The 25,790-nt window shown below is 47.2% G+C and overlaps 2 protein-coding genes across 2 annotated transcripts in view; one reads left to right on the forward strand and one right to left on the reverse strand.

The window, feature by feature from the left end:
- HAP1 (huntingtin associated protein 1) overlaps positions 1-21,533 on the forward strand; it is a 36,037-nt gene extending 14,504 nt beyond the window's left edge. The window contains exons 5-18 of the mRNA XM_044003254.1: positions 239-427; positions 6,336-6,412; positions 7,672-7,788; positions 8,042-8,142; positions 9,625-9,733; positions 9,994-10,072; positions 13,127-13,257; positions 13,532-13,606; positions 15,128-15,265; positions 15,566-15,636; positions 17,451-17,627; positions 17,968-18,257; positions 18,641-18,856; positions 20,375-21,533. Coding sequence (XP_043859189.1) covers positions 239-427; positions 6,336-6,412; positions 7,672-7,788; positions 8,042-8,142; positions 9,625-9,733; positions 9,994-10,072; positions 13,127-13,257; positions 13,532-13,606; positions 15,128-15,265; positions 15,566-15,636; positions 17,451-17,627; positions 17,968-18,257; positions 18,641-18,856; positions 20,375-20,421 — 1,817 coding nt within the window. The 3' untranslated portion in view covers positions 20,422-21,533. The remainder of the gene's footprint in view (positions 1-238; positions 428-6,335; positions 6,413-7,671; positions 7,789-8,041; positions 8,143-9,624; positions 9,734-9,993; positions 10,073-13,126; positions 13,258-13,531; positions 13,607-15,127; positions 15,266-15,565; positions 15,637-17,450; positions 17,628-17,967; positions 18,258-18,640; positions 18,857-20,374) is intronic.
- A 1,134-nt stretch (positions 21,534-22,667) lies between these two features.
- On the reverse strand, positions 22,668-24,542 carry GAST (gastrin). The gene is made up of 3 exons (XM_043964544.1): positions 24,442-24,542; positions 23,233-23,448; positions 22,668-22,894 (listed from the first exon to the last, which is right to left on the reverse strand). Exons 2-3 carry the CDS (start codon positions 23,441-23,443, stop codon positions 22,794-22,796), a joined length of 312 nt encoding a protein of 103 aa, XP_043820479.1. The 5' UTR covers positions 23,444-23,448; positions 24,442-24,542; the 3' UTR covers positions 22,668-22,793.
- Between the last annotated feature and the right edge of the window lie 1,248 nt (positions 24,543-25,790).

The following is a 25,790-nucleotide window of genomic DNA, read 5'->3' on the forward strand; positions in this document are numbered from 1 at the left end:
CAAACGCACTACCTACTCCCTAGAGTTTGCTGTGAAGATTAAATGCAACAACAGATGTAAAAAGTACTTTGGAAACGTGAATAGCATTTGTTTGTAATTAGTAATTACTAGAGAGAGGTGGGGGAGAGGGAAGAGAGGCAGCAGCAATCTGCTGGGTAAGAATATGGGGCTCCCTAAGTGCTCTTCTCCCTGCCAACCCGCACCCCACCTTCCTGAGTCCCTTTTCCCTTCCTGGCAGAACTCTGTAATGATGTGCCTGAGGTGGAGATCATTACCCTCCTTGGGGAGCAGCTGCCCCATTACAAACTTCGAGCTGACTCTGTCTTTGGCTATGAACATCATGACTGGATTCAGACTCCGATGGTACCCCCTGATGTCCCCAAACACCTGACACCCACTCAGATCCAGGAAACACTGCAATATTTCTGTGAGTACCCATTGGCCAGACTTGGACCCAGATATTTGTATTGATTCAAATTAACAATCAATCAATCGATCGGCATTTATTAAGCACCTACTGTGTGTCAGACACTGTGTTAGATGCTGGGGATACAAAAAAAATGAAACAGTCCCTCTCCCCAGAGATTATCCATTTTATAGGACTGTATCATTGTGTAAATCTCTGTCTGTTCTTTTCATTCCTTGGGCTAATGAGACTTGGTTTTGGGCTGAAAGAGCCTGGGAAGCTATTTGCAAGTCGGCTTTACAAATCTTGGTTTTATGTCTGATTTTATGAGTTCCTTGGGAAGAGAAGCAGGCTGGATTCTGGGGAACATAGAGTAGAGAGTTAAAGGGGGCTTGTGGTTGAGACCAACATTAAGGGAAGACAGAGAGAGGCTGACCTGATGGTTAGGCTGAACAGAAGGAGAGAGGGGTTAATCTCCTTTGCTGAGGCTTCCTTCAGGTCAGGGGAGCAGGCCTAACTGGATCCCCTTTATGTCTCTCTTCCCCCTCCCATGTCCTGAGAAGAAGATTAAGGCTCTTAGTAATAGCCTGGGGATTGTCTGACCCCCATCCCTTCCCACTTGAGGCCACCAGGACTTCTGCCATGTACATTAAGTCCAGGACTCCCCAGTCTATTCCAGAACCCTTCAGACTTGGAAGGTATGAAAAGAAGGGAAAAGTTCCGAAGCCTAAAACTCCAATGATATCCAAAGCAAACTTTTCTTTCCTTAAGGGCAGTTATTCTTTTTTTTTTTTTTTTTTTTAGTGAGACAATTGGAGTTAAGTGACTTGCCAGGGTCACACAGCTAGTAAGTGTTAAGTGTCTGAGGCCAGATTTGAACTCAGGTACTCCTGACTCCAGGGCCGGTGTCTATCCACTGCGCCACCTAGCTGCCCCCAAGGGCAGTTATTCTTATGACTACAGCTGGACACCCCCATCTCTTTATTGCCAATGTTCTAGATTTGTAGTTGGGACTATGTCAGGCCCTCCTGCCTCATTAGCTTCAGGATGAAGTAGAAGCTCCTTTATTTGGCATCTAAAGATCTGCATAACCTGTCCTCTTTCTATTGTTCTTTTTCTTTTTTAATTTTTTAGTGAGGCAATTGGGGTTGAGTGACTTGCCCAGGGTCACACAGCTAGTAAGTGTTAAATGTCTGAGGCTGGATTTGAACTCAGGTATTCCTGACTCCAGGGCTGGTGCTCTATCCACTGCACCACCTAGCTGCCCCTCTATTGTTCTTTTCCACACACTATACATTGAAGCAACATTGGCCCACCTGTACATAGCACTCCATCTCAAACCTCTGAGGCTTTGTACTAGTTGTCCCCCAAGCCAGGAAGGGGTATAAACAAGATGTACGTTATAAATAGAGTATGCAAGGCTTCAGGCTGCAGAGCCCCTGCTAGGGGACTGAACGATGGGCACAAAAGTAGCTGGAGGGTCTCAGGCCAGCGCATCTGTCTGTCAGTGCAGTCCTCACCCATCCTTCTCCCTGCACTTATGCCTATTCATTTTCCTTACTGGCTTTCAATCAATCAATCAAGATGAATTAAGCAGCTACTATGTGTCAGGCACTGTGCTCAGTGCTAAGAATACAGAAAAAGAAAGAAAGAAAGAAAGAAAGAAAGAAAGAAAGAAAGAAAGAAAGAAAGAAAGAAAGAAAGAAAGAAAGGAAGGAAGGAAGGAAGGAAGGAAGGAAGGAAGGAAGGAAGGAAGGAAGGAAGGAAGGAAGGAAGGAAGGAAGGAAGGAAGGAAGGAAGGAAGGAAGGAAGGAAGGAAGGAAGGAAGGAAAAAGAAAGAAAGAAAGAGAGAGAAAGAAAGAAAGAAAAAGAAAGAAAGAAAAGAAAAGGAAGGAAGGAAGGAAGGAAAGAGAAAGAAAAAGAAAAAAAAGACCCTATTCTCAAGGAGCTTGCAATCTAATGGGGCGGGGGTGAAGGATAATACAGAAAAGAAAGAAAGTGTATGGGGCTGGGGGAAGAAGGTGGAGAAGTCAGTTAGAGAAATCCCCAAAAGTCAGCTGAGGAATTCTTAAACTTTTTTGAGTTTCATTAGCTTCCTTTAAGACAGATCAAATCCCACCTACTCCAGGTAGCCTTTCCTGCTTCCTCCAGCAGCTAATACTGTCCCCTCTGTGAGTCCCTTCTGTTTACTCCGCATGCGCATTATGTTTGCCTACTTCGTTGTTTACATGCCTTTCCCCAAGAACTAAAGTCCTTAAGGACAGAGACCATGTTTTTGTCTTTCTTTGTTTCCCTGGTGCTTTGCCTGACCCCTGCCCAGATACTCAAGCTGTTTAATGCTTGGGATTCCCTTACAGTGACTCAAGGCCCTAGGCATAGGCCCCGAAGTTTTTTGGGGTGTTGCAGAGGGACTCCAGAGGGGAGCCTGGGAGATGCTATTCAGCTGCTCCAGTTACCCCAAGTGAGCTGAAAAGTTTTCCATCCTTTAAGCTGATTGCAAAAAGTCAAGTGGAGCCACAAATCCCATTTGGGAGAATTAGAGCTAGAGAGAGGCCTGCTTGTCCTTGGCCCCAGTGCCCTCCTATCTCTGGCAGGGCCTGGGGCCAAGGAAAAATGCTGTCAACACTATCCCCTCCCCAACATTTTAATATAGGCCAGATCAGGTTAAATACAGTAAACAACAAGGGCAGTCTTGAAGGAGAAATGATGACATGCTGGGGAGGGACATTCCCCAATTCCCTTGATGATAGAGAAGTTTGTAGGCTGAAAATGGGTATATGAGCCTAGGGGTTTTTTCTGTGTAAGTTGAGTACCCCAGGGTCTTGATTTGCTATTTGCTGATGATACCTCCTGCTCCTCTTCTCTTCTCTCCCACCCTTTACCTCTATTCTCCTTCCAACCCAGTTGGTCTTACAAAAAGAAGCAATGTTAGCTGTATATCTTTGACCACTTAACACCAAAATGCCTAGATTATTTTCTCCTTCCCAGACCAATTTCATGATTGTAGATGAAAGGAGCTTCCTCATTTTACAGAGAAGAAAAGTGAGATCCAGAGAGGTTGGAGTAGTAATAATAATAATAACAAACAACAACAACAACATCTATATATTGTTTACTATGTGCCAGGCACTAAGTGCTTTACAATTATCTCATTTGAGCCAAAAACGACCTTGAGAGGTAGGTATTGTTATTATACTCATTTTGCAGATGAGGAAAATGAAGCAAGTCAGAGGTTAAGTGACTTGCCCAAGGTCACACAGCGTCTAAGCCACATTTGAACTCAGATCTTCTTTACTCCAGGCCCAGTTACATTCACTACACCACTTAGGAGTAAACCTGTATTTCAGAGCCACTGAGTCCTCTCATTCTGATTCCAGGATTCTTTTCACCACCCAACTCTGGGTCCCCAACCCTGGCCCTGTATTTCAGATGTGTTTAGAGGTGACTTAAGGAAAGGAAAGGCTTGTAGGAGGCATCATGGTACAATGGAGAGAGTGCTGACTCTGAATCAGAGACCATGAGTTCAAATCGTGCCTCTGATGCTTCCTTGGACAGGTCACAACCTCCTTGGGGGCCTTGGTTTCCTCATCTGTAACCCGAGGGCATTGGTCCTTTCCAGCTATAGAGCTGTGATCGGATGGTTGGTCCCATGTACGTGTCTGTGTGTTTGGGGGGGAGACGAGTAAGGACAGGACTCAGGCGTCCCCTGCACCTGCACTCCCAGACTGGGCAGCTTTGGGCTAAACCACTCTGGCCAGAGAGTTGAAGGGAGACCAATTGGAGGGAGGGAGAGGAACGGCAGCATCTGCTTTAAATCCTGAAGAAATCTTCTCAAGCCCTTCCCCCCGCCCGTACTGCCTAGCCCCTACCCGTCTCATCTCCCCACCACAGGGGTTCCCAGCTTGGTCCAGTCTGGAGCAATGCTAACTCTCTGCTGAAGCCTGGTCTGCCTCTCTTTGCACATCCCCCTTAGCCCAATCCCCTCCCCGTCACGTGGTATGGCTCAACCAGGTGCTATAAACAAGACGCAGGTTATAAATAGAGTGCGCAAGGCTGCGGGCTGCAGATCCCCGGGCTGGGGGACTGGCGGACTGGCGGGTGGGCGTCCGGATAGCTAGGGGGTCCCCGCTCAACGCATCTGTCTCTAAGTACAGCCTTTGCCCAGCCCCCCGCCCTGACCACCCCACCCCAGATTCTTCTCGGGGACGTGACTCCAGTTCCCTTTGGCCCGCGTGGCCGTGGACATGGAGGGTCCGGTGACAGTAGAAATCTGGAGCAGCCCGGCTGCGTACTGTGCCGGGGGGACCGGCCCTGAGAGAGCCTCGGAGCTGCTCATCCGAGAACTGGAGGAAGGTAACGGGGGCCCAGGAGTCTCCAGCAGGGAGACCAGGGTGGGGTAGAGTAAGGATACCCAAGGAATGGGCATCTTTGACTGGCATCTGTCCCTGCCCATTAGAAGTACGCAGTCTCGAGCATCTTGAGTCCTTTAAGGTTAGAGTTGTTGGGAGGATCGAATGAGATATTTGTAACACGCTTAATACAAGTGTCTGGCACATAGTAGGCGCTTACTACGTGCTTATTTCTTTCCCTCTAGCATCTATCTCTTCTCTGTGACCTCTAGGCATTTGTCCCCTGCCTCTTACTGGGGTTCTTCTAGTTGTATTAACCCTCTCCCTGGGCCCATCTGCCCCTTTTTGTCTTCTGTCGGGACTATTTGGCTCTCCCTACCCCCCACCCCCCAGCAACAGATCCATTCATTTCTCTCTCTTGCTTCATTTCTCTTCCTTCCCTTCCTTCTCCTCCCCCCTCCCCCACCCCAAAATTCTGAGTAAAGTAGCCGCAGTGTCTAGGCAGGAGAACGTGCGTTCAGTGTGGGTCCTTCTGATCTGGACACTTAGCCAAAATCTGCTGCTTAGCCATTTTCACTGCATGCTGTTTCCTTTATAAGCACTGGAGAGGGAGGGAGGGAGGGAGGGAGGAGAGGGTCTTCTATCTAGGTCAGGTTGGCTTTTCTTCTCACTACCCCTCCCCCTTTCATAGTATAGTTGGGAAGGGGACCTTTGCCTTGAGCCTGGGCCCTGGTTGGGGTTGAGAATCCCTGTCTTCTTCCCTTCTCCATGTAGTTGGGGAGGGGAAAACTGAAAAGGGGCGAGAGGGGAGAAGAAGTAGCTCCCAACAGAGGTCCCAATAGAGATGTCCCAGAACCTTCTTTTCCTCACTATTCCAGTGGACATCCTCCCCCCCAATTTTAGGAAGGGGGATGAGAAGAAAGGCCGTGCTCAGGTCAGGGGGCTCCTATTTAATGAGGCTTATGTGGCAATTAGTAACAATTAGAGGCTGATGAGCTTGACAGGGGACCTGGAAGGCTCTAATTCTTGGAGGCTAGGAAGGAAGGTTGTTTCACCCAAGTGGACGTGCAGGGCTACACATCCCCCAGCCCTAGTCTAATCTCCTGACTCATCTATTCTTTTGGCCAACTGGAGACCCAGGCAGACAGAAGCATCTTGGCACATTCCTCCTTTTCCAAAAATGTTTAAGCCCAGAAAAGCAATAAAGGATAAGGGGGAGAGGGTTACTTGCTTATACTTCTGGGGGAGAAGGGCTAGCAATTGCCTTGATCTTCTAGCAGATCAACACTCTCTTTTATCCCCCCCTTCCCACCAGAGAAACTAGGTCAAATCAGATCTCCCTTGGAGGTGTGGGGGGGTGTCATCTCTGATGCACAGATGTAGAATGCTTGTTTGCAGCTGGGGATTTGGGGGTTTTATGAACAGTAGTGCGTAGTGTGAAGGTGCATATCTGATGTCTCTTCGCCCGAACTCCTTTAAGGGGAGGTGGGAATGGGATAGTAAAGGTGAAACAGGATAAGTGTCCCCTGGGATCTCCCCTCTTTCTCCCTCCCCATGTCTTCTCTTCCTAACCCCTGCAGTGCTCTGCTCCGAGAGAGTCAGCCAAGTTACCAAGACCTATCATGATATTGATGCCGTGACCAGCCTACTGGAAGAGGTGAATATCCCCTAGATTCAGGGTGGGTAATGACTTTGCTCTACCTTTATTTTTTTCCCACCACCCTCCCACGCCCCAGTCCTTCAGGTAAGGGACCAGACCTCATTAACTCTAAAAGCTTGCTGGGGAAAGAGGGGTCTTGTTCTTACTGTCTTCCCTCTGGTACGTTACCTTTCTGGGGCCCTGGCTATCTGTCGGACCAGGTGGTGGGGCCTGGCAAAGGGCAGTGGAGGGAACAGAAGAATGATGGTATGTTGGACTTGTAAAGAACCTTAGCAATCCTTAAATCTAACCTCACTTATCAGAGATAAGTGAGAAGAAAACAGGACCAGAGAAGCAGTTTGCCCTAAGGACCCATAGCAAGTTTGGCCAGAGCTAGGTGGGTCAGGTAGGTGTCTTGTTTTCTAACCTAGGGCTCTTTCTGTTAGACCTGTGGTTCTCAAACTTTTTGGTCTCAGGACTCCCTTTACACTTTAAAAAATTATTAAGGAGGGGTGGCTAGGTGGCACAGTGGATAAAGCACTGGCCCTGGATTCAGGAGTACCTGAGATCAAATCCGGCCTCAGACACTTGACACTTACTAGCTGTGTGACCCTGGGCAAGTCACTTAACCCCCATTGCCCCGAAAAAAAAATTATTAAGGACTCCAAAGAGTTTTTGTTTATGTGGCTTATATCTTCAGTATTTACTATATTAAAAATTAAAACTTAAAATGTTCCATATTTATTCATTAAAATGATAAAAACCATTTAATGTTGACATAACACTTTATGAAAAATAATTATATTTTTCCCAGCAAAAATAGTTGTTGAGAAGAGTGGCATTGTTTTACATAGTCAAATCTTTTTAATATCCAGTGAAGAAGACAATTGTACTTCTTTACCTCCTGCTGCATTTACTTTGTCTCCAAATGTTGTTTTGATTGAAGTATATGAAGAAAATATGGTCTCACAGAGATAGGTATTTGGAAAAAGAAGGGATATTTTAATAGACATATAACATCGTAGTATTATTATGAAAACACTTTTCACCTCGGCATGACGAATGGGTCTTGTAGAGCACCTCAAATAACTGGAGCTTTGTATTAGACCCTACTGCCTTTCCCCGTCAGTCTGTGTCTGAACCAGAAAGGCCCCCATAGGCACTTGCTTAGGTGATACTTGGTATCATGGGCAATACTAACTCTTCTGGACTACCCTAATGGCTAGTTAAACCCATAAAGACTTTTTTCTCCCTCTCTCCCTTTCCTTGGCCTACAGAAAGAACGGGACTTGGAGCTGGCAGCCCGGATCGGCCAATCTCTGCTGAAACAGAATTGCTCCTTGTCTAAGCAGAATGAATTACTGGAGGAACAGCTGGAGTTAGCCAGGGAGGAGGTAAAATGCCCCGGGGCTGGGTCCTTCCCAGCAGGTTCTCTGTGCCTCCATCTTATAAGGATATCCTTTTTCCCTCACCCCTTGGGGCAGCAGACCTTTCCGGAAGAGAGGTCTACCAATCTCCCTCACTATCTTTTTCTCCCTGGCTTGTAATCTATCCCCAAAGTGTTGGGGCTCCACTCTTTCCCCCCAATGCAAAGTTATAGGTTATCCTCATCTTATCCTCCTACTTCTCCTCTTCCACCCACCTCAGATTGCTCAGCTTCGGCATGAAGTTGCTATGCGTGACAATCTCCTCCACCTCTATACGGACACTGTTGAGGAAAGCGAGCCATCCAGCGCCGCCCCCACACCGTGAGTTCCTTGGCTCTGGTCCCTTCTCTTCTGTCCGTGTGCTGTCCATACCACATCAGCTTCAGATGATCCAGGAGGGGCTGATGGGAAGTCTGAGAGCTGGAGTCAGTGGGATCCCTTCTTTCCTTTCTACCCCAGACTAGAATCATGGAGCAGAAAATATCAGATCTGGCAGGGACCTTAGAGACCAATTTGGTCTAATTCTCATTTTGTTGTTGTTCAGTCATTCAGTCACGTTAGACTCTTTGTAACCCTATAGATTTGTCCATGGGGTTTTCTTGGCAAAGATACTAGAGTGGTTCACCATTTCCTCTCCAGTGTGCCCCCATTTTTTTTTTTTTTTAGTGAGGCAATTGGGGTTAAGTGACTTGCCCAGGGTCACACAGCTAGTAAGTGTTAAGTGTCTGAGGCCAGATTTGAACTCAGGTACTCCTGACTCCAGGGCCCGTGCTTTATCCACTGCTCCACCTAGCTGCCCCAGTGTGCCCCCATTTTACAGGTGAGGAACAGGGGCAAATAGGAGTTAAGTGACTTGGTAGGGATCACTCAGCTAATAACTAATTCTCATTTTACCAATGAGAAGATAAAGGCCTATAGAGGGAAGTGATTTGTTCAAGGTCTCACTGTGTGTTAATGGCAGAATTGGTGCCAGATCTTATGCCTTCCAACATTTGGTCTGGGATCAGAGAAAATTGCTTCAAATCACAGCTCTGATGCATACTACCTCTGTGACTCTGGGCAGGTCACTTACGGATCCTGGTTTTCGATTCCCTTATCTGATAAATGAAGAGGCTGGACTAGTTAGCTTCCCCCCACCCCCCTTGTTGTTACTCAGACTTCCCTAAACATGCATGCTATAGGGACAGGCACTTGAAATAGGAGACTCTCAGATGAGGAAGCTAGGTGGTACAGTAGATAAGAGAGTGCTGGGCCTGGAATCAGGAGCATCTGAGTTCAAATCTGTCCTCAAATGCTTGTTAGCTGTGTGACCCTGGGCGAGTCACTTAACCCTGTTTGCCTCAGTTTCCTCACCTGTAAAAGAAGGAAATAGCAAATCAGTCCAGTATATTTGCCAAGAAAACCCTAAATAGGGTCACAGAATTGGACATGACTGAACAACAACAACAAAAGCTGATGAAACTCCCTTCAATGCAGCTCTTCTCCACAACTTGTCTTAGAGAGTTGCTCAGATCCTTAAATGGTTAAATGACTTTCTTATGGTCACACAGATAGAATGTGTCAGATGTGGGACTTGAACCCAGCTAGGTCTTTCCGGCTTTGAGGCCAGCCCTATCTACTATCAGCTAGTAGTATGTCTCTAACCTCAAGGTTTGCCACCATTAAAAGACTCGGATCTCTATCTTCTGAGCTGGAATGTGTGTGGGGGTGGGGTGGGGGCAGGTAGAGAGGACTTCTCCCTGTGACTTTCCCCTCCCTGATCTTCCTCCCCTCTCTTCTTCTCTACCTCTCCCTACCAACCAGACTTCGCCATTGTGATTCCTCAGTTTCTCTTCAGCACTGTATCCAGTTGGACACCCTGCAGCAGAAGCTGAAGGGCTTGGAGGAAGAGAATCAGCAGCTCAGGCTGGAGGTGGGAAATGGGGCTTGGGGCTTGCCAGGGAGAAAGGATTGCTTTGCTTATGCTGGGGATGGGTGGAGAATAGCTGACTAGCTTTTTTTCTTCTTCTTCTTCTTTTCTGTTGTTGTTGCTCAGACTTCCCTAAACACGAACGTCATAGGGACAGGGACTAGATAGAGGAGACACTCAGCTGAGGATGCTAGGGGGCACCCTGGTGTCAAGTGATGGGGGTAGTGATGGAGTGTTCATGCTCTTCTACCTCCTTCTTCCAGGCCACCAGCATCGTCACGGAGACCTGCCAGTATGAGGACCAGGAGCAGCAGCTGATGCTGGATTGTGTGGAGCAGTTCTGTAGGTGGCACGGAAGCTGGGCGTGGGAGCTGGGTGGCTCTACTTGGGAGGTGACTAAGCTACCCCTGGATTAGTACCATCCTCTTGACCATTTTTTGGCAGCTAGGTAGAATGTTGGACTTGGAGTCGGGAAAACCTGAGTTCCAGTCTTGCCTCAGATACTTATTTAGCTGTGTGACCTTAGACAAATCACTTCACCTCTTTCAGCCTCAGTTTCCCCATTTGTAAAATGAAGATAATAAGAGGACTTACCTCATAGGGTGGTTGTAAAGATCAAATGAGATAGCACACATAAAGTACTGTGCCAATTGAGTAGTGCTGTATAAATACTAGTTATTATATTATTATTTGTTATTGTTGTTTAGCTGTTTTCAGTCATGTATGATCCTTTGTGACCTCATTTGGGTTTTTCTTGGCAAAGATACTGGAGTGGTTTGCCATTTCCTTCTCCAGCTCATTTGACAGAGGAGGAAACTGAGGCAAATGGGGTTAAGTGACTTGCCCAGGAATACACAGCTAGTAAGTACCTGAGATCAGATTTGAACTCAAGTTTTGCTGACTCCAGACACAGCACTGTGCTACCTAGCTGCTCTGTATTATATTATATCTCTCATCATTATCATCATCCTTCTTATTATTGATGATAGTTCCCATTTATAGAGGGCTTGATAGTTTACAAAAGGCTTTCACAGACCTCCTCTCATTTGATCTTTGAAACTACCCTTCAGGGTAGGTTGTGAAAGTATCATTATGCCCCTTTTACAGGTGAGAACATTGAAGCTCAGGGTTTAAAGGCCTTATCCCAAATTAGGCAGTTGGTAAGTGGCAATATCAGACTGCAATCAGTTTCTCTGACTCTAGGCCCAGTTCTCTTTCTATTGGGTTATGTATCCTCTTCTATTTTCTCCCAGGAATCAGGGGAAGACCTTTATCTCAGCTCCCAAACTTTCTCTCTCTTAAAATTTTTTTAAATTTAAATTTTTTCTATTAACAAAAATCTCTTTTCTTTCTTTTCCACCTCTTCCTTCTTTATCTCCCCAAATCCAAGATGGGAAAAGAAAAGAAAGAAAAATAAATCTCTTATAACAAATGAACGCAAGTCAAGCAAAAGCAAATTCCTGTATTGGCCATGTCCAAAAAAATCTGTCTTCCATTTGACACCTCGAGCCCATCACCTCTCTCTCAGGAGGAGGGCAGTATGCTTCCTTGCAGCTCCTCAGGAAGAGTGATTAGTGATTGTATTGAGCAGAGTTCTCAAGCCTTTTTGACTTGTTTGTCTCGACAATGTGGTTATTGTGGTTGTATACATTTTCCTCTGGGTTCTGCTCACCTCATACTTCCTCTGTTCATAGCATGAGTCTTTCCAGGTTTCTCTGAAACCATCCCCTTCATTATTTTATTAATCATACCTTTACATTCATATATCATACTTTGTGCAGCCATCTTCCAACTAATGGACACCCCTTTTGTTTCCAATTTTTTGCACCCACAAAAAAGTTGCTATGAATATTTTTTTACATATGGGTCTTTTTTCCTCTTTCTTTGATCTCTTTAGGGTAGAGGCCTAGCTGTGGTATGCAGCTGAGTAGCTTTTTGCCTGCTCTCTCTTTTGAATGGTCTAGTTCCCTTTGAATCTTTTTTTGAGGGTGGAGCTGGGCTCCGCCAGCACAGTGGCAGTGAGATCTAATCAGACAGCATGGATGTTTTGAAAACAAACTATAACCCTAGATCCATAAGTCCTTTCTGTTTTTTTAGCTGAGGAAACAAAACCACCATACACGGAACAGAGAGAAGCTCAATACCAAACGATTCTTTGTTGAGAGTTTCAGTGAGAGTTTGGGAAAAGATCTGTCTCCTGGCTTCTTACAGGTCTCAGCTAAAGTCTCACCTTCCATAAGAAACTGTTCCCAGTCCTTAAGCTTAGAATCTTCCCACTGAGATTATCTCCAGTTGACCCTGCATATCTCCTGTTTATACTCAGTATGTGGACACCTCCATTCCACTGTGAACTCCCTGAGGGTAGGGACTGGTGGATTTTGAACTTTCTTTGTATCTTCTGCACTCAGCTAGTGCCTGGCAGGTAGTAGGCCAGGCCCAATAAATGTTTGTTGACTGATGACTGACTGACAGCAGGGACTGGTGTATTTCATGGAGGAGCCAGGGCTTGGGTTAGAAAGAAAAAGTGGAAAGACAACCCCCTGCTCCTTCCACAAACCCCCCAACTTTGATTAAAAAAAATACACACACACATATACATCATGTAAGGTTTTAGGTGCTGATGACACAAAGATAAAAATGAAAAAAAATCCTTGATCTCAAGGATCTTTCATTCTACCAAACAGATTATGGTATGAACATAGATAAACAGAACATGAAGTAGGGAACAGTGGGGACAAAGGGGAGACTAGGAAAACGGAGGAAAATTGTATGGGGCCAAGGGGAGAGTTCTAGAAACCTGTGTCTAAATCTTGCTTCTGACATTTTCTAATGGTTCGCTTTTTTTTTTTTTTTGTGAGGCAATTGGAGTTAAGTGACTTGCCCAGGGTCATACAGCTAGTAAGTGTTAAGTGTCTGAGTTTGGATTTGAACTCAGGTCCTCCTGACTCCAGGGCCGGTGCTCCATCCACTGTGCCACCTAGCTGCCCCTAATGCTTCACTTTTGAGCCTTAGTTTGTTGCTGTTGTTTAGTTGTATCTGACTATTTATGACCCCATTTGGGGTTTTCTTGGCAAAAGTACTGGAATGTTGCTATTTACTTCTCCAGCTCATTTTACAAATGAGGAAAGTAGGGAACACAGGGTTAAGTGATTTACCCAGGGTCACAAAGCTACTAAGTATCTGAGGCTAGATTTGAATTCGGGGCTTGATGCTCTACCTATTGTGCCACCTAGCTGCCTATCTCCCAGGCTTGTAATGTTTGAATAAGCTGATATATGCATAAAATACTTGGAAAGCTTAAATACACCAACACCACTTATGTCAGTTGGGGGTTAGGGCTTTATTTAAGTGGAAGATGGGAGAGATATCTCGTTCCTTTTCCCCCCCTACCCTCAGCGGAGGTGAGCCAGCAGGTAGCTCTGTTGACAGAGGAACTGGCCCGAAAGACAGAGGACCAGGCCCGTCAGCAGGAGGAGATCAGTACGCTCCTGTCCCAGATTGTGGGGCTTCAGCAACGGTGCCGGGCGGTGAGTGATGCTCCCTCTCTCTCCTCTGGGGGCTAGCCCTTACTACTGCTTCAGAGAGCCTTTCAGGAGAAGATTATAGTCCAGGCAGGCAGCTTTGCAATCTTGTTTAGATAGAACAATTGGTACCAGAGACTCGGGGATCTTGGGGATGGGGTGATGGTTCTCACACACAGGGATTGTGGTGATCCTGGAGACCTTAGTGGTGGTGGTGGTGGTGGTGAGGAGGGTGGCACCTGTTGGCCCCAGGTGGTGACAACTCAGAGTTGCTTTCTAGTATGGGACAGAGATGGAAGAGCTGCAACAACACTTGGCATCAGCCAAAGAGGTCCAGAGGAAACTTCGGACAGAGGTGAGGCTCCCTTCATCTCATCTGCCTCTTATTTCTGACCCCTCAGATTCCAAATCTCATTTTATTAACACCCCCCCCATTTAGCAGCTTTCAACAAAAACATTCAAACAAACATAAAAAAAAAACAGCTCTAAGCTGATTTAACAAATTAATACCCACTTTGTTTACTGTCCTGTTTACTTCAGTGTCACCCTCTGATCTTTTTCTTCTGGGCATTTCTCTTGCATTTTGTCCCCATTAAAAAAAAAGCAATAAACTTTGTTTTATCTGTTATCAACAAATAAAGGAAGCCATGTCAAAGACTAGACTTGGAGTCAGAAAGCCTTGTCTCTGACATATAATAGAATGTGTTTGACCTTGAGTCTTGACCTTCTCAGGTGACTGTCCAAGACTAAGTTACAGCTGAGTGTCTAGTCTGCATTGACCCAGGGAGTTTCCTCACCAGGAATTCCCCCCATACTGATGAAATCCTAGATCTGGTGCCACCATTTTGCTGCAACTACTTCCCACTCCCACCCCCCAACAAGGGGTATTTAAATAAGTATTTAAATATGAACAAGAAGAGTTAAAAGTAAAGAATGCTGAAACCAAATGGATTATGATTGATTGAATATATAACCCTGGTTTTTCAATTTCTTAAAAGTTTTTTATTCTTTGTTTTGATATATTACTTCTCAGATTTCTCACTTGCCCCACCCGCCCTAAAATATCTTCCTACAAAAAGATGGTTAAGCCAAACAATTAAATATGTGCAACAGACAGCACATGTAAATTTCCATTTTTGTGGTTCTTTTGATAGAAAGGATATGCTCTAACTAGTTTAGTATTTGGAACTGGAGAAATAATGTAGCACCATAGAGAAGGTGCTGGGCTTGGAGTCAGGAGGACCGAGGTTCAAATCTCCCCTATGACCATAACTCTCTGAGCCTTAGACTAGTCTCAGAATATAAATTATATGCCGATGAGTTGATTTAATTTGGAACCATCTTTGTCCCTGGTATCTGACCTGAATCCTATTGCCTTTTAGTGTTTTCCTCATTATTGTTATGGTGGTTCATTCTATTTTCTTCACTCTGGCACATAGTAGGTCCTTTTAGCACTATTGTTGAATGAAGGTGTCAGTTCATGTAAGACTGCCTATATTTTTCTGAATTCTTCATCTCTGTTGGTCTTTGTGGTTCTAACTTTGGCTTTCAAAAATTTAGTTGTGGTGTGGATCAGCCCCTTCACATTACAGATGAAACCTGAGACCCAGACAGGATGACTTGCCAGAGTCATAGCAATTTAGAACCTAGTGCTTTTCAGTCCAGCCTTCGGTTTCTTGCGTTCCATTCCTCTGCTTCTCGTAGTCTCTTCCCAAGCCTTGAAAGCCAAGCCCCATAGAGTGGAAATGTCTTCTACAGTGGAGTATACAAATAATACCAGCTTACTCGGACGTTTTGGGGGAGGATGGGTGGAGTGGGATGAGGCAGGGTAGGGATCCCCTCCCGCCAGTCCTGACAGTGTCTGTGGTGTCCATAGGTGCAAGACCTACAAGAGAAATATGCTGAGTGTGATGGGTTGCTGAATGAAGCCCAGGAAGAACTTAAAAAACTCCGTCTCCAAAGCCTGCCCAGTGGTACCATCAGCCACTACAACAGTGTGTATAGCCTGCCCCTGGTGAGCACACAGTAAATGCATCTTCTTCTCCCTCCTCCTCTTCCTCCCACTCCCAGGATCACAGGTAGTAGGGAGAATACCCCCACTCAATATTTTTTTAAAAAATTAATGTTAAAAACTTTTAATAATAATGATAAATTTTAATACAATTAATTTGTTCAATGATCAAGCATTTCTTTTTCTCCCCTCACCCCCCCCCACTGAAAACAGAAACAAACATACACACTTAAGAAAGATAAATTACCATATGCTTGCTTTTCCTCTGATCTCTGAGGGGGGGGGTCTTTCTCACATCTTCAGGATTCCCTGGCTGCAGAGATTAAAGGGACAATGAGAAAGGGAAGTGAGAGTCCCTCATCTTCTGATTACAGGTGAGCTGAGGGGGTGCTTCGGGTTCCTGTGACCACACTGAAGTTTGTCTGCCTTCCAATTATGCTCCCCCTCCCCCAACACATCTCTCCCCTTTCCTCCCTAACCTTCTGGCCACACTCTATTCTTTCTCCCTTTGCTTCAACACCTGGGCAATGATTTGAGATCCTTCCATGCATTTGAAGAGACAGCTTTTTAAAGCTCTGGCCTTTATCCACTACTTCATACAGTTCCTGGCTCACAGTAAGCATTTAACTTACTGTTTGTTGACTAACAAGGTGCTTCCTCTGCTGACAGAGAGCTCAGTCTATTGTTTGTTTGTTTTTTATTTTTGTGGGGTTAGGGTTTAAGTGACTTGCCCAGGGTCACACAGCTAGTAAGGGTCAAGTATCTGAGGTCGGATTTGAACTCAGGTCCTCCTGATTCCAGGGCCAGTGCTTTATCCATTGTGCCACCTAGCTGCTCCATTCTGAGATATTATTATTCACTCCACCCTTGTAAGTGGCAAATCATCCATGCCTTCTCACCCCAGCTAGCTCAGTCTAGCTGTGGCAGAAGGTCTTTATTTTGTTGTTGTTCAGTCTTCGAGTCATGTTCAATTCTTTGTGACCCCATTTGGGGTTTTCTGGGCAAACATGCCAGAGTGGTTTGCCATTTCCTTCTCCAGCTCATTTTACAGATGAAGAAACTAAGGCACATAGGGTTAAGTGACTTGCCCAGTTTCAAACAATTGGTAAGTCTCTGAGGCCAGATTTCAACATAGGCCTTCCTGTCTCCAGGCCCAGCGCTCTATCCACTGAGCCAATTACTTGTCTCTGTACAAGTAGTAATATCCTGATTTTACCACTGAGGAAACTGAGGATCAAAGAGGTTTGTCACTTGCCTGTGGTCACACAGCTGGTAGGAAGGGCAATAAGCATTTATATAATACCTACTATGTGCTAGGCACTATACTAAGTGCTTTTTACAAATATTATCTCGGTCCTCACACCAACCCTGAAAGATAAGTACTATTATTATAGCAGTTGAGAAAACAGAAACTGGAAGAGGTTAAGTGACTTGCCGAAGATCACACAGTGACTAAGTGTCTGAGATTAGATTTTAACTCAGTTCTCCTAACTCTTAAATTCAGGGCTCTTTTCCCTATATCACAGGCTTCCAACCAGTATTTATTAAATGCTTACTATATTCCAGGCTCAGGGCTTAGTGCTGGAGATAAAAAGAAATTCAAGTCAACAAGCAGCAAAGACCCCCTTCCCCCATTGGTCTCTGCTTACAAGGAGCTCACAGTTTAATGGGGGAGACAAGGCAGCATGCAAAGAATTACATCCGAGATATAAACAGAGCAGGTAGAAGGTGATCTCAGAGGGAAGGCACAAGTAGGGGCAGGGCTCTGGACAGGTCTCCTGTAGAAGGCAGGATTTGAATTGAGGCAATGAGGGTTAAGTAACTTGCCCAGGGTCACACAGCTAGTAAGTGTCAAGTGTCTGAGGCTGGATTTGAACTCAGATCCTCCTGAATCCAGGGCTGGTGCTTTATCTACTGCACCACCTAGCTGCCTCCTGAATTGAGTCTTAAAGGGAGCCAGGAAGTTAAGAGGCAGAGGTGAGGGGCCTAAATATTCCAGGCCTGGGAGCATCTGGCCAGTACAAAGGTAGTTTTCAGCCCTTTCTCTTCCGGGTCAGCAGAAAAAGGGGTTGCTGGACCATTCCTTTCCTTGCCATTCCCAACACTCTGCCTTGCCCTGCCTGGCCTTGCAGAGCCCTGGACCAGTTTACTAAGATGATCTTCTAACTTTGCATCCTCTTCCCCCCAGGAACCTGCGCCGTGTGTTTGAGACGGTGAAGGCTGTGAACCAGGGCAACAGGTCCCGGTCGGGCAGTGGCTCTCTCCATGCCCTCCCCGGGTCGCCCCCACCCTCTCTGGCTGGCAGTCCATCTGGCACGCCCCCTACAAACCGCCACCGCCCGATCCGTTCCCATGATGGTCTCCTGTAAGTACCTGAAAGGAGGTGCTTAAGGGAGAGACTGACGGGGGAAAATCAAATGGGCTTGAGGACCCTGGAACCAGGGTAGAAGGAGAGTAGTGATGGTGCGAGTGGGCTGAGGAGTGGGTAGAAAGTGTGGGGGGAAAATGGTGGAGCAGTGGTTGGAGTGGTCTCATTGCCAGTATAAGAAATGCCTAGAAGGAGCCTTGAAGAAATGATGGGGGCTCACTGACTGATGTCTGCCTTCCTTCCTGGTCAACATTAGTGACTCTTGGTGTGGGAGTTCCCTCAGAACCTGGCATGGGAAGAGGTGCAGGTGAACTCACCGGGCTCTGGGTTCTTTTAGGTTGGAGGAGGCCTCTGGGGAGGAAGAAGAGAAGAAGGCGGGTTGCCCGGGCACCCCTGGGAGCCGGGACCTGGCTTTGGCTCTGCAGCGGCTGGCAGCTTGGCAGGAGGCCCAGGAGGCAGAGCCAGGCCTGGAGAAGCTGGGTCGGGATGCTGAGAGTTCTAGTGGGGTCCTGACTCCCAGTGAGAGCCTTCTGTCGGTCAGCTCGGACCCCCCTGGGGGCTCTATCTTCTCCATGGGCTCCCTCGCCTACCTGCCTGACAAACTGCAGATTGTCAAGCCCCTGGAAGGTAAGAGGAGGTGGAGAAGGTAGGGGGTTGGGGAGGCTGGAGAAGACAGGAAGAGGAAGGAATCCAACTCTAATCTGGGACAGCAAAACCTACCCCACTACCAGTGCCCTGGAGTCCCCACACCAGCCCCAGTGGCTCTCCCCCCACACACACACACAACCTAGTGCTTATTGGTGTGTATGTTTGCATGCTATTTGTTGCCTCGTGCATTATTGTGCCTCCTGAGCCTAACCTAGGATCCGGAGCACTAACCTGTGTGTGACTTCGATGTCATTTGGGTGGCCTTTTGTCCTGTGGAGTTGGGGGAGGAGGGCAGGGGCAGGGTGGGAGAGGCAGAGTCAGGTAACCTGTCTATATGTGCTTATTCCCTGTCCCCTTCCAAGGCTCGGTGACTCTGCACCACTGGCAGCAGCTGGCTCAGCCCCACCTGGCAGGGATCCTGGATCCTAGACCTGGTGTGCTCACCAAGGATTTCCGTCAACTGGAGGTGGATGTGGAGAAGGTATATAGTCTTCAGGATCCTGAAGAAGATGAGGAGGAAGAGGAGAAGGTGGCGGCATCCAAGGCACCGTTGACCAAGGACAAGGACCATCCCCTATGTGAGTCAGACCTCCTCTCTCTCTTTTAGTTCTTTCCCAAATAAGATCCAAACCAGGAACAACTGAAAGGGTGGGGGGGGGGAGGTGAAAGAAAGATGTTAGAGGGAGGGAAAGCAAAACCATCACTGGAGCTACTTTTCTACATCTGGCCGGGGGTTTAGAGCTCTTTCCTATAATGCCTTATGAAAGGATAACAATTGACATTTATGTAGAAAGGACTTTTCATGTTGATGACCTTGTTTGATTCTGACAGCACCCCTGTGAGGTAGGCATCTTAGATATTATGCCCAATTTACAGCTGAAGAAACTGAGCATTTGAAGGTTGAGTGCTTAAAGTCACCCAATTGCTGAGTGCCAATGTCTGAAAATGTAGCATCCTCTGATGCCTGGTCCAGGGCTCTCCCGCCCCCATCCCCACCCTGGCCCAATACACTACAATGCCTCTCCTTTCTGACACGCACTGTCCTGTCTGTCTTATTGTCTGCTTGATCCTATGTCTGTGTGATTCTACTTCATGTACCATCTCTCCCGTGAAATCAATCCTGGCATGGCTTGTTCTTTCATTCTATAAGCATCTGCTGAGTTCTTTCATTCTATAAGCATCTCCCTGTGCTGGATGCTGGGGGTGGGGGGTGGGGGATGGAGAACTGGTTAGAAAGCCCTGTTCACGCACATCTTATAGAGTCTAGCTGGGGAGGCAGAGCATGGGCAACATGACCAAGGGAATCAGGGCAAAGCTAATAATTGAGAGCACAAGAGACTGAGTATACTGATGCTGAGGTGGTGCCCCGGAGATGGTTGGTCAGGGGTGAGGATAAATTAAGCCAGATCTTGAAGAAAGAAGCCTCATTTGGGTTCAGTCCTGTCTGACCTTTGGCTATGGCTGTCTTCTACCCTTTCATTTCCTCTCATCCTCTCATCTTTTTTTTTTTTTAGTGAGGCAATTGGGGTTAAGTGACTTGCCCAGGGTCACACAGCTAGTAAGTGTTAAGTGTCTGAGGCCAGATTTGAACTCAGGTACTTCTGACTCCAGGGCCGGTGCTCTATCCACTGCGCCACCTAGCTGCCCCATCCTCTCATCTTTTCATCAGTGGGCTGGCTCAGTGAGGATTTGGGGGAATACGGATATCTTCGCTCATGGGAAAAGGAGTATGAATGTCACCCCTCCCCACCTGGTGTGTCCTTCTTCCTTCCTTCAACCCCCCACCCCCCTGTGTGTGTTAATCCCACATTTCCTGTCCCCTTCCAGTGTTGCACTCTGTTAACAATCTCCCCCAGACCCCAGCCACCTATACAATCACTACCTGCCGCCTGGCCTGCCCCTCCTCTGATGTCACCTCCGTCACCCCCAGGTAAGGCAACTGGTGCCTCTAAAGTCTCATTTCTCCATCCCAGAGACCAACCCCTTCCAGACACTACTGATGGGGGCTCTCCCACCAGTGTCTCTTATCCCTACCCCCACCTCAGTTGGCTTTCTTTGTTATTTCAACTAATGAGTTCTTTCTCTTTATTCTCCAGCCTTTGCTATTCTGCCACCCCCTGCTGCAGTCCCGCAGAGGGCATAAGCCCCTTCCATCCACGGCCTCCCCAGGCCCTGCTTTCTCTTCTGAAGGAACAGGGCATCTCTGCCATCACTGAGCCCACATTGCTTCCAACCTTGGTTCCAAGCTGGAGAGGCTGGCCTCTGGGAAGCTTTGGTCTTGCCAGAGAACTGCATCACGATGGGTGGGGGGCCTCAAGATGGGGTGGGGGATCAAGATGGGGTGGGGGCTGGGTTGGTCAGGAGAGGACCAATGGCTTCAGCATCAATTTGGTACAGAAGCTTCGGCAGCTGGGGTTGGACTGTGTGGTAGCCAGAGGGGCTTCAAAGGGTTGGCAAGTTGGGGCTCGAGAGCCCCCTGATCCTGGCCCAGCTCCCAGACAGGGGACAGGTTGACTGGTGCTGAGGGTAGAAAGGACCCCTGAGTGTGTTTTTTCTGGGGAGGCAGGGTACGTCTCTTCCCTCACCCTTTGCCATCACCCTCATCCTATTGCTGAGAGGCAGCTGAAGTTGAGTTGGGACCCCCTTCCTTCCTCTCCCTAACCATTCCTAGACCCCCCACACATACACCCTGAGTTCCACCTCACATCTCCACTTACCACATGCACTTTCTAGGACCTGGCACTTAGTTTCCCTGAACCCCTTTACTCCTTCCCCCTACCAGCTTAGTCTTGGTTGTAAATAGAGGATAATATATTACTGTGGTGAGGAGTTCTCTGTCCTGAGTCTTCTTACCTGTGAATAATGTAAGATAGTAAGAGCCTGAGCTCATGTCCCTGGATTCCCTACCTACTACCCTATTTTTTTTTTTTTTGTGAGGCAATTGGGGTTAAGTGACTTGCCCAGGGTCACACAGCTAGTAAATGTCAAGTGTCTGAGGCCGGATTTGAACTCAGGTACTCCTGACTCCAGGGCTAGTGCTCTATCCACTGTGCCACCTAGCTGCCCCCACCCTATTTTTTTTTAAAGCTTTCTGCTCTAAAAGCTGCCACTTTTTACATGTGCACTGTTGGGGAGAGGTAGCTAAGACCCCTGCCCCTTATAATCACCATATGGATGCTCAAGAAATTCATCTGAGTTTTCCCTCCTCTGTGGAGGTGACTCAGGGTCATGCAATAAACGATATGATCTCGGTGACTGCCTGAGTTCTGTTTCTCTGGAGAGTGAGTGGTATGGGGAGGTGTGGAGGGGGAGGGAAGGAATTCTTTCTAGAGCAATAGAACCTTGAAGCTAGGAGGGCCCTTAGGTAGAAGAGATCACCTGTTCTAACACTAGCCAGAGGAGGAAACAGAGAGTTGGTGGAATTGCTGTGCCAGGGCCCCTATCTAAAGGGTTTTTGCTACCTTACCTCTCCATAGATTTCTGCTCCTTTAGAGAAGTAAGTATGTTTTTTTGGGGGGTGGGGTGGGGAGGGAAAGAGGGAAAAGGGTTGGGGGAGTGTTGATTGTCTTTTTTTTTTTTTTTTTTGGTGAGGCAATTGGGGTTAAGTGACTTGCCTAGGGTCACACAGCTAGTAAGTGTCAAGTGTCTGAGGCTGGATTTGAACTCAGGTCCTCCTGACTCCAGGGTCAGTGCTCTATCCACTGTGCCACTTAGCTGCCCCCGTTGATTGTCTTTTACTTAGCATGGTGTAGTGTAATGAATACTGGAGTTGGAGTCAGAAGGCCTCAGATGAGATCCTGGTTTTGTCACTCTATGTGTGACCTTTTGGGGAATTGCTTCAACTCTCTAAACCTCTATTGTCTCATCTGTAAGATGGGAATAGTACCTTTGATAGCTGCTTCCCTGACTTGGGCTGAAAAAAACCTTATAGAAATGTCAAGTTATTTCTCCTCATCTCCATCATGGAGCAAAAGTCCATTTAGCAGCTGTGCTCTTGGCCTGAGTAGGAGAAGGTGGTTCTCTCTGGCTGGCTTTCTTGTTCTCTATTCTTCATTCATTCTTTTTTTTTTCTTTTTTCTAGTGAGGCAATTAGGGTTAAGTGACTTGCCCAGGATCACACAGCTAGTAGTAAGTGTTAAGTGTCTGAGTATGGATTTGAACTCAGGTACTCCTGACTCCAGGGCCGGTGCTCTATCCACTGCACCACCTAGCTGCCCCATCTTCATTCTTTCACACATACTCCTGCCCCTACCCCACAACCACCACAGAAATCAAGAGGCTGAAAATGCTGTAAGATAAGGAAATGTTTATTCTGTTTTTTTTGTTTTTGTTTTTTTAGTGAGGCAATTGGAGTTAAGTGACTTGCCCAGGGTCACACAGCTAGTAAGTGTCAAGTGTCTGAGGTTGGATTTGAACTCAGGTTCTCCTGACTCCAGGGCCAGTTCTCTATCCACTGCGCCACCTAGCTGCCCCAGGAAATGTTTATTGACGGGGGTAGGATGGGGGTGGTGCATGCTAGGGGAGTTGGTCCCTTTCCTCAGCACTTCGGCGACCAAAGTCCATCCAGCCATAGGCCTCATCTTCTTCCAGCCATGGCCCTTGCTTCTTGGATAGATCTGTTGGTGAGACAGAAGGGATATGTTGAGAACAAGAGAGTCAAGGGTGGAGGGGTTGAAGTGAGGGAGTATAGGAGAGGAGGCAGTCTGTGTTTTTAGGCCTGGACTTGAGGTAAGAAAGACCTGGGCTTACTATCTGTGGAATCCTGGGCAAATCAATCTCTTGAGTTGAATGAAAAGTCAAATAATCATTTTTCTCTCTAGTTTCCTCAGTTTCCTCATGTGTAGAATGAAGGGTTGGACTTGGCCTCTTTCAGTTCTAAATTTATGATTCTAAGACCTGGTGTTGGTTTCCCCATCCTTCACCCGGCTGCTGGGGAGTTATTGGCAATTCCTACCTGCCGTGAGGTGAGGGAGGTCCTGAGGACGGAGCTGTCTCCGGTGGTGGGAAGGAGAGCCCAGAGCAACTGGCCACCTCAGTCCCAGGCTCCTACTGGCTTCAGGGCCTGGAGGAGGGTCCTGGAACAGGGCACTGGGCTTTGGAGAGGCTTCAGAGAAGGTGGCCAGAGCCAGGGCAGAGATCAGCACGAACATCCACAGCTGCCGCATCCTGTCTGTAAAGGGTATGACTCAATGGAAAAGGCAGGCCCACCTGATACCTCCTTGACTCCCCACCAGTGGGGATCCTCTTCTACTGCTCATCCTCATCATAGGGCTTAGATACCAACCAATTCAATCCCCACATTTCAGAGGGGAAACTGAGGACTCTTATGGGAGGGGGTGAACTTAAGATAATAAGCAGCAGATCTAGCTAGCATTTGAAACCCAGGAATTCCCCAATTCAGGGATTTTCCCCAAGGGGGACATGGATTAGTGGGAACAACTTCAATTTTCCTAGAAAACTAGATGACATTCTCATACCCCAATTCCTCCAGTATGTGCCATCACCCTCCCTTTGCTGTACCAGGCAGCCTCCCCGCTCTTTTCTTTTTTTTTTTTTTTGGTGAGGCAATTGGGGTTAAGTGACTTACCTAGGGTCACACAGCTAGTAAGTGTCAAGTATCTGAGGCCAGATTTGAACTCAGGTCCTCCTGACTCCAGGGCCGGTGCTCTATCCACTGTGCCACCTAGCTGCCCCCAGTCCTTGAGCTCTTTGCCTTGGAAGTTGTGGATTCTAGAGCACTCCCAGCCTTACCACTAATTGCCTCAGTTTCTTTACTTTTAGTGGAAGGAGATTACAGTAATCCTCCTCCCTATCTGCCAGGATTTGTGGAAATGTACAAGGCAGGACAAGGCCTCTGAGAGGGCTGATGGAGCCATAAAAAGTCTTGAAGCACTGACTGAGGCTCCAGTTCATCCCCACCTCTGGGAATCTGGCTGGAGCCACTACTCTGATATAAAGAGGTGCAGAATGGTGGTGGTGGTGGTGGTGGGATCCTTCCCCATTTGTCCCTCTTTAGAGGGGAGCAAGCAGAGGCATCCTGAGCTCCTGAGCTATGCTGAGGAGCCCAGGCCCTTGGCTTGTCATCACGGCTGTGTGCCAAGCTATCTAAAGGGAGGGGGTTCCTCTCTCACCCCTAACTCTCTGTCTTCCCGGTGTTTCTCACCTTTTGAGCTCCTGAGGAGGGTCTTGGATGGTGGTGGCAGTTCTTCAGAGTGTGCTCTGCGTATGTTCTGCTCTGCGGGAGAACCGTCTCCCTTTATAATCCTGAGGCCCCTCCCTCCGTGGAGGCGGAAGGGAGGGAGGTGGAGGCAAAAGGGAGGGAGGTGGAGGCACAGATGGAAAGCAGCCAGCTCCTTCCTTTGACAATTGTGGCTACAGCTTATAGCCAAGGGCTGCTGTGGACATCAGGGCTAGACCATCACTCAACAAGCATGTATTACATGCCTGGCACTAGGAGATGGCGCTATAGATGCAAAGACAAGAATGAGAGTCTTTACCGTTAGAGAACGTAACGCTTTATCTGACCATAGCTCAGACATTCTATTTCCGAGTACCCAAGGGTTAGGGGGACAAGGGGATCTCATCTGTTGGAAAGGAGATTCCTTAGGGACCAGAGGAGGTGGTCTCTGCTTCTCACCTTTACTTAGAATAAGCTGGTCAGAATGTGTGTGGGGGGGGGTTCCTCTTCTCTAGGCCAGACCTCCCCACCTCCCTGAAGGCAGAGGGATGGACCAGATGACCTTGGAAACAGAAAAAGAAAGTTTCCAAAGCCCCCAGTGGTGGAGCTGGTGGTGATGGAGAGAGCAGAAATGTATCGATCTTTCCCAGCTCTTAGGTTTGGCAAACAGAATATGCACAATTATCAGGGGGTAATGGGCCATACAATGATAACGCACTTCCTTACCAGTCCTGTTTATTAGCTGGTCAGCTGCTTAGCACTCCTGTTCAAACCCCAACCCCCAGGCAGGACATCTCTCTGCCAGCTGTCCCTCTGCACTGGATTCTTAAATGCTCGTCTTTCCCGTTTGAAGCTTCTTTCCTTCTTGCTCTTTTGAATTAGTTCTGATTCTGTTGGCAATACCCACCACCATTTTTCCTGCTTGGTGTGTTCCCTCTTATCACCAGTCCATAGGGTTACTTCTGAATGTGATGTGCTTGAGTTTCTCCCCTATTCATCTCTGAGGGAGCTGTACTAGTTGGCTATGAGATCTAACAATTTTTTTTTTTTTTAGTGAGGCAATTGGGGTTAAGTGACTTGCCCAGGGTCACACAGCTAGTAAGTGTTAAGTGTCTGAGGTCGGATTTGAACTCAGGTACTCCTGACTCCAGGGCCGGTGCTCTATCCACTGCGCCATCTAGCGGCCCCGAGATCTAACAATTTGTGATTCTATGATCTCTTATTGTCTTATATACTTTTCCTGGTTGTCATTGTCTTAAGTGTATCACTAGTTTTGAACTAATTTATTAGTTCGAAATTAGTTGGCAATTTAGGGATTTGTGATGACTTAGACT

The sequence above is a fragment of the Dromiciops gliroides genome, chromosome 4, assembly GCF_019393635.1.
Source record: "Dromiciops gliroides isolate mDroGli1 chromosome 4, mDroGli1.pri, whole genome shotgun sequence".
In the NCBI taxonomy this organism is placed as follows: Eukaryota; Metazoa; Chordata; class Mammalia; order Microbiotheria; family Microbiotheriidae; genus Dromiciops; species Dromiciops gliroides.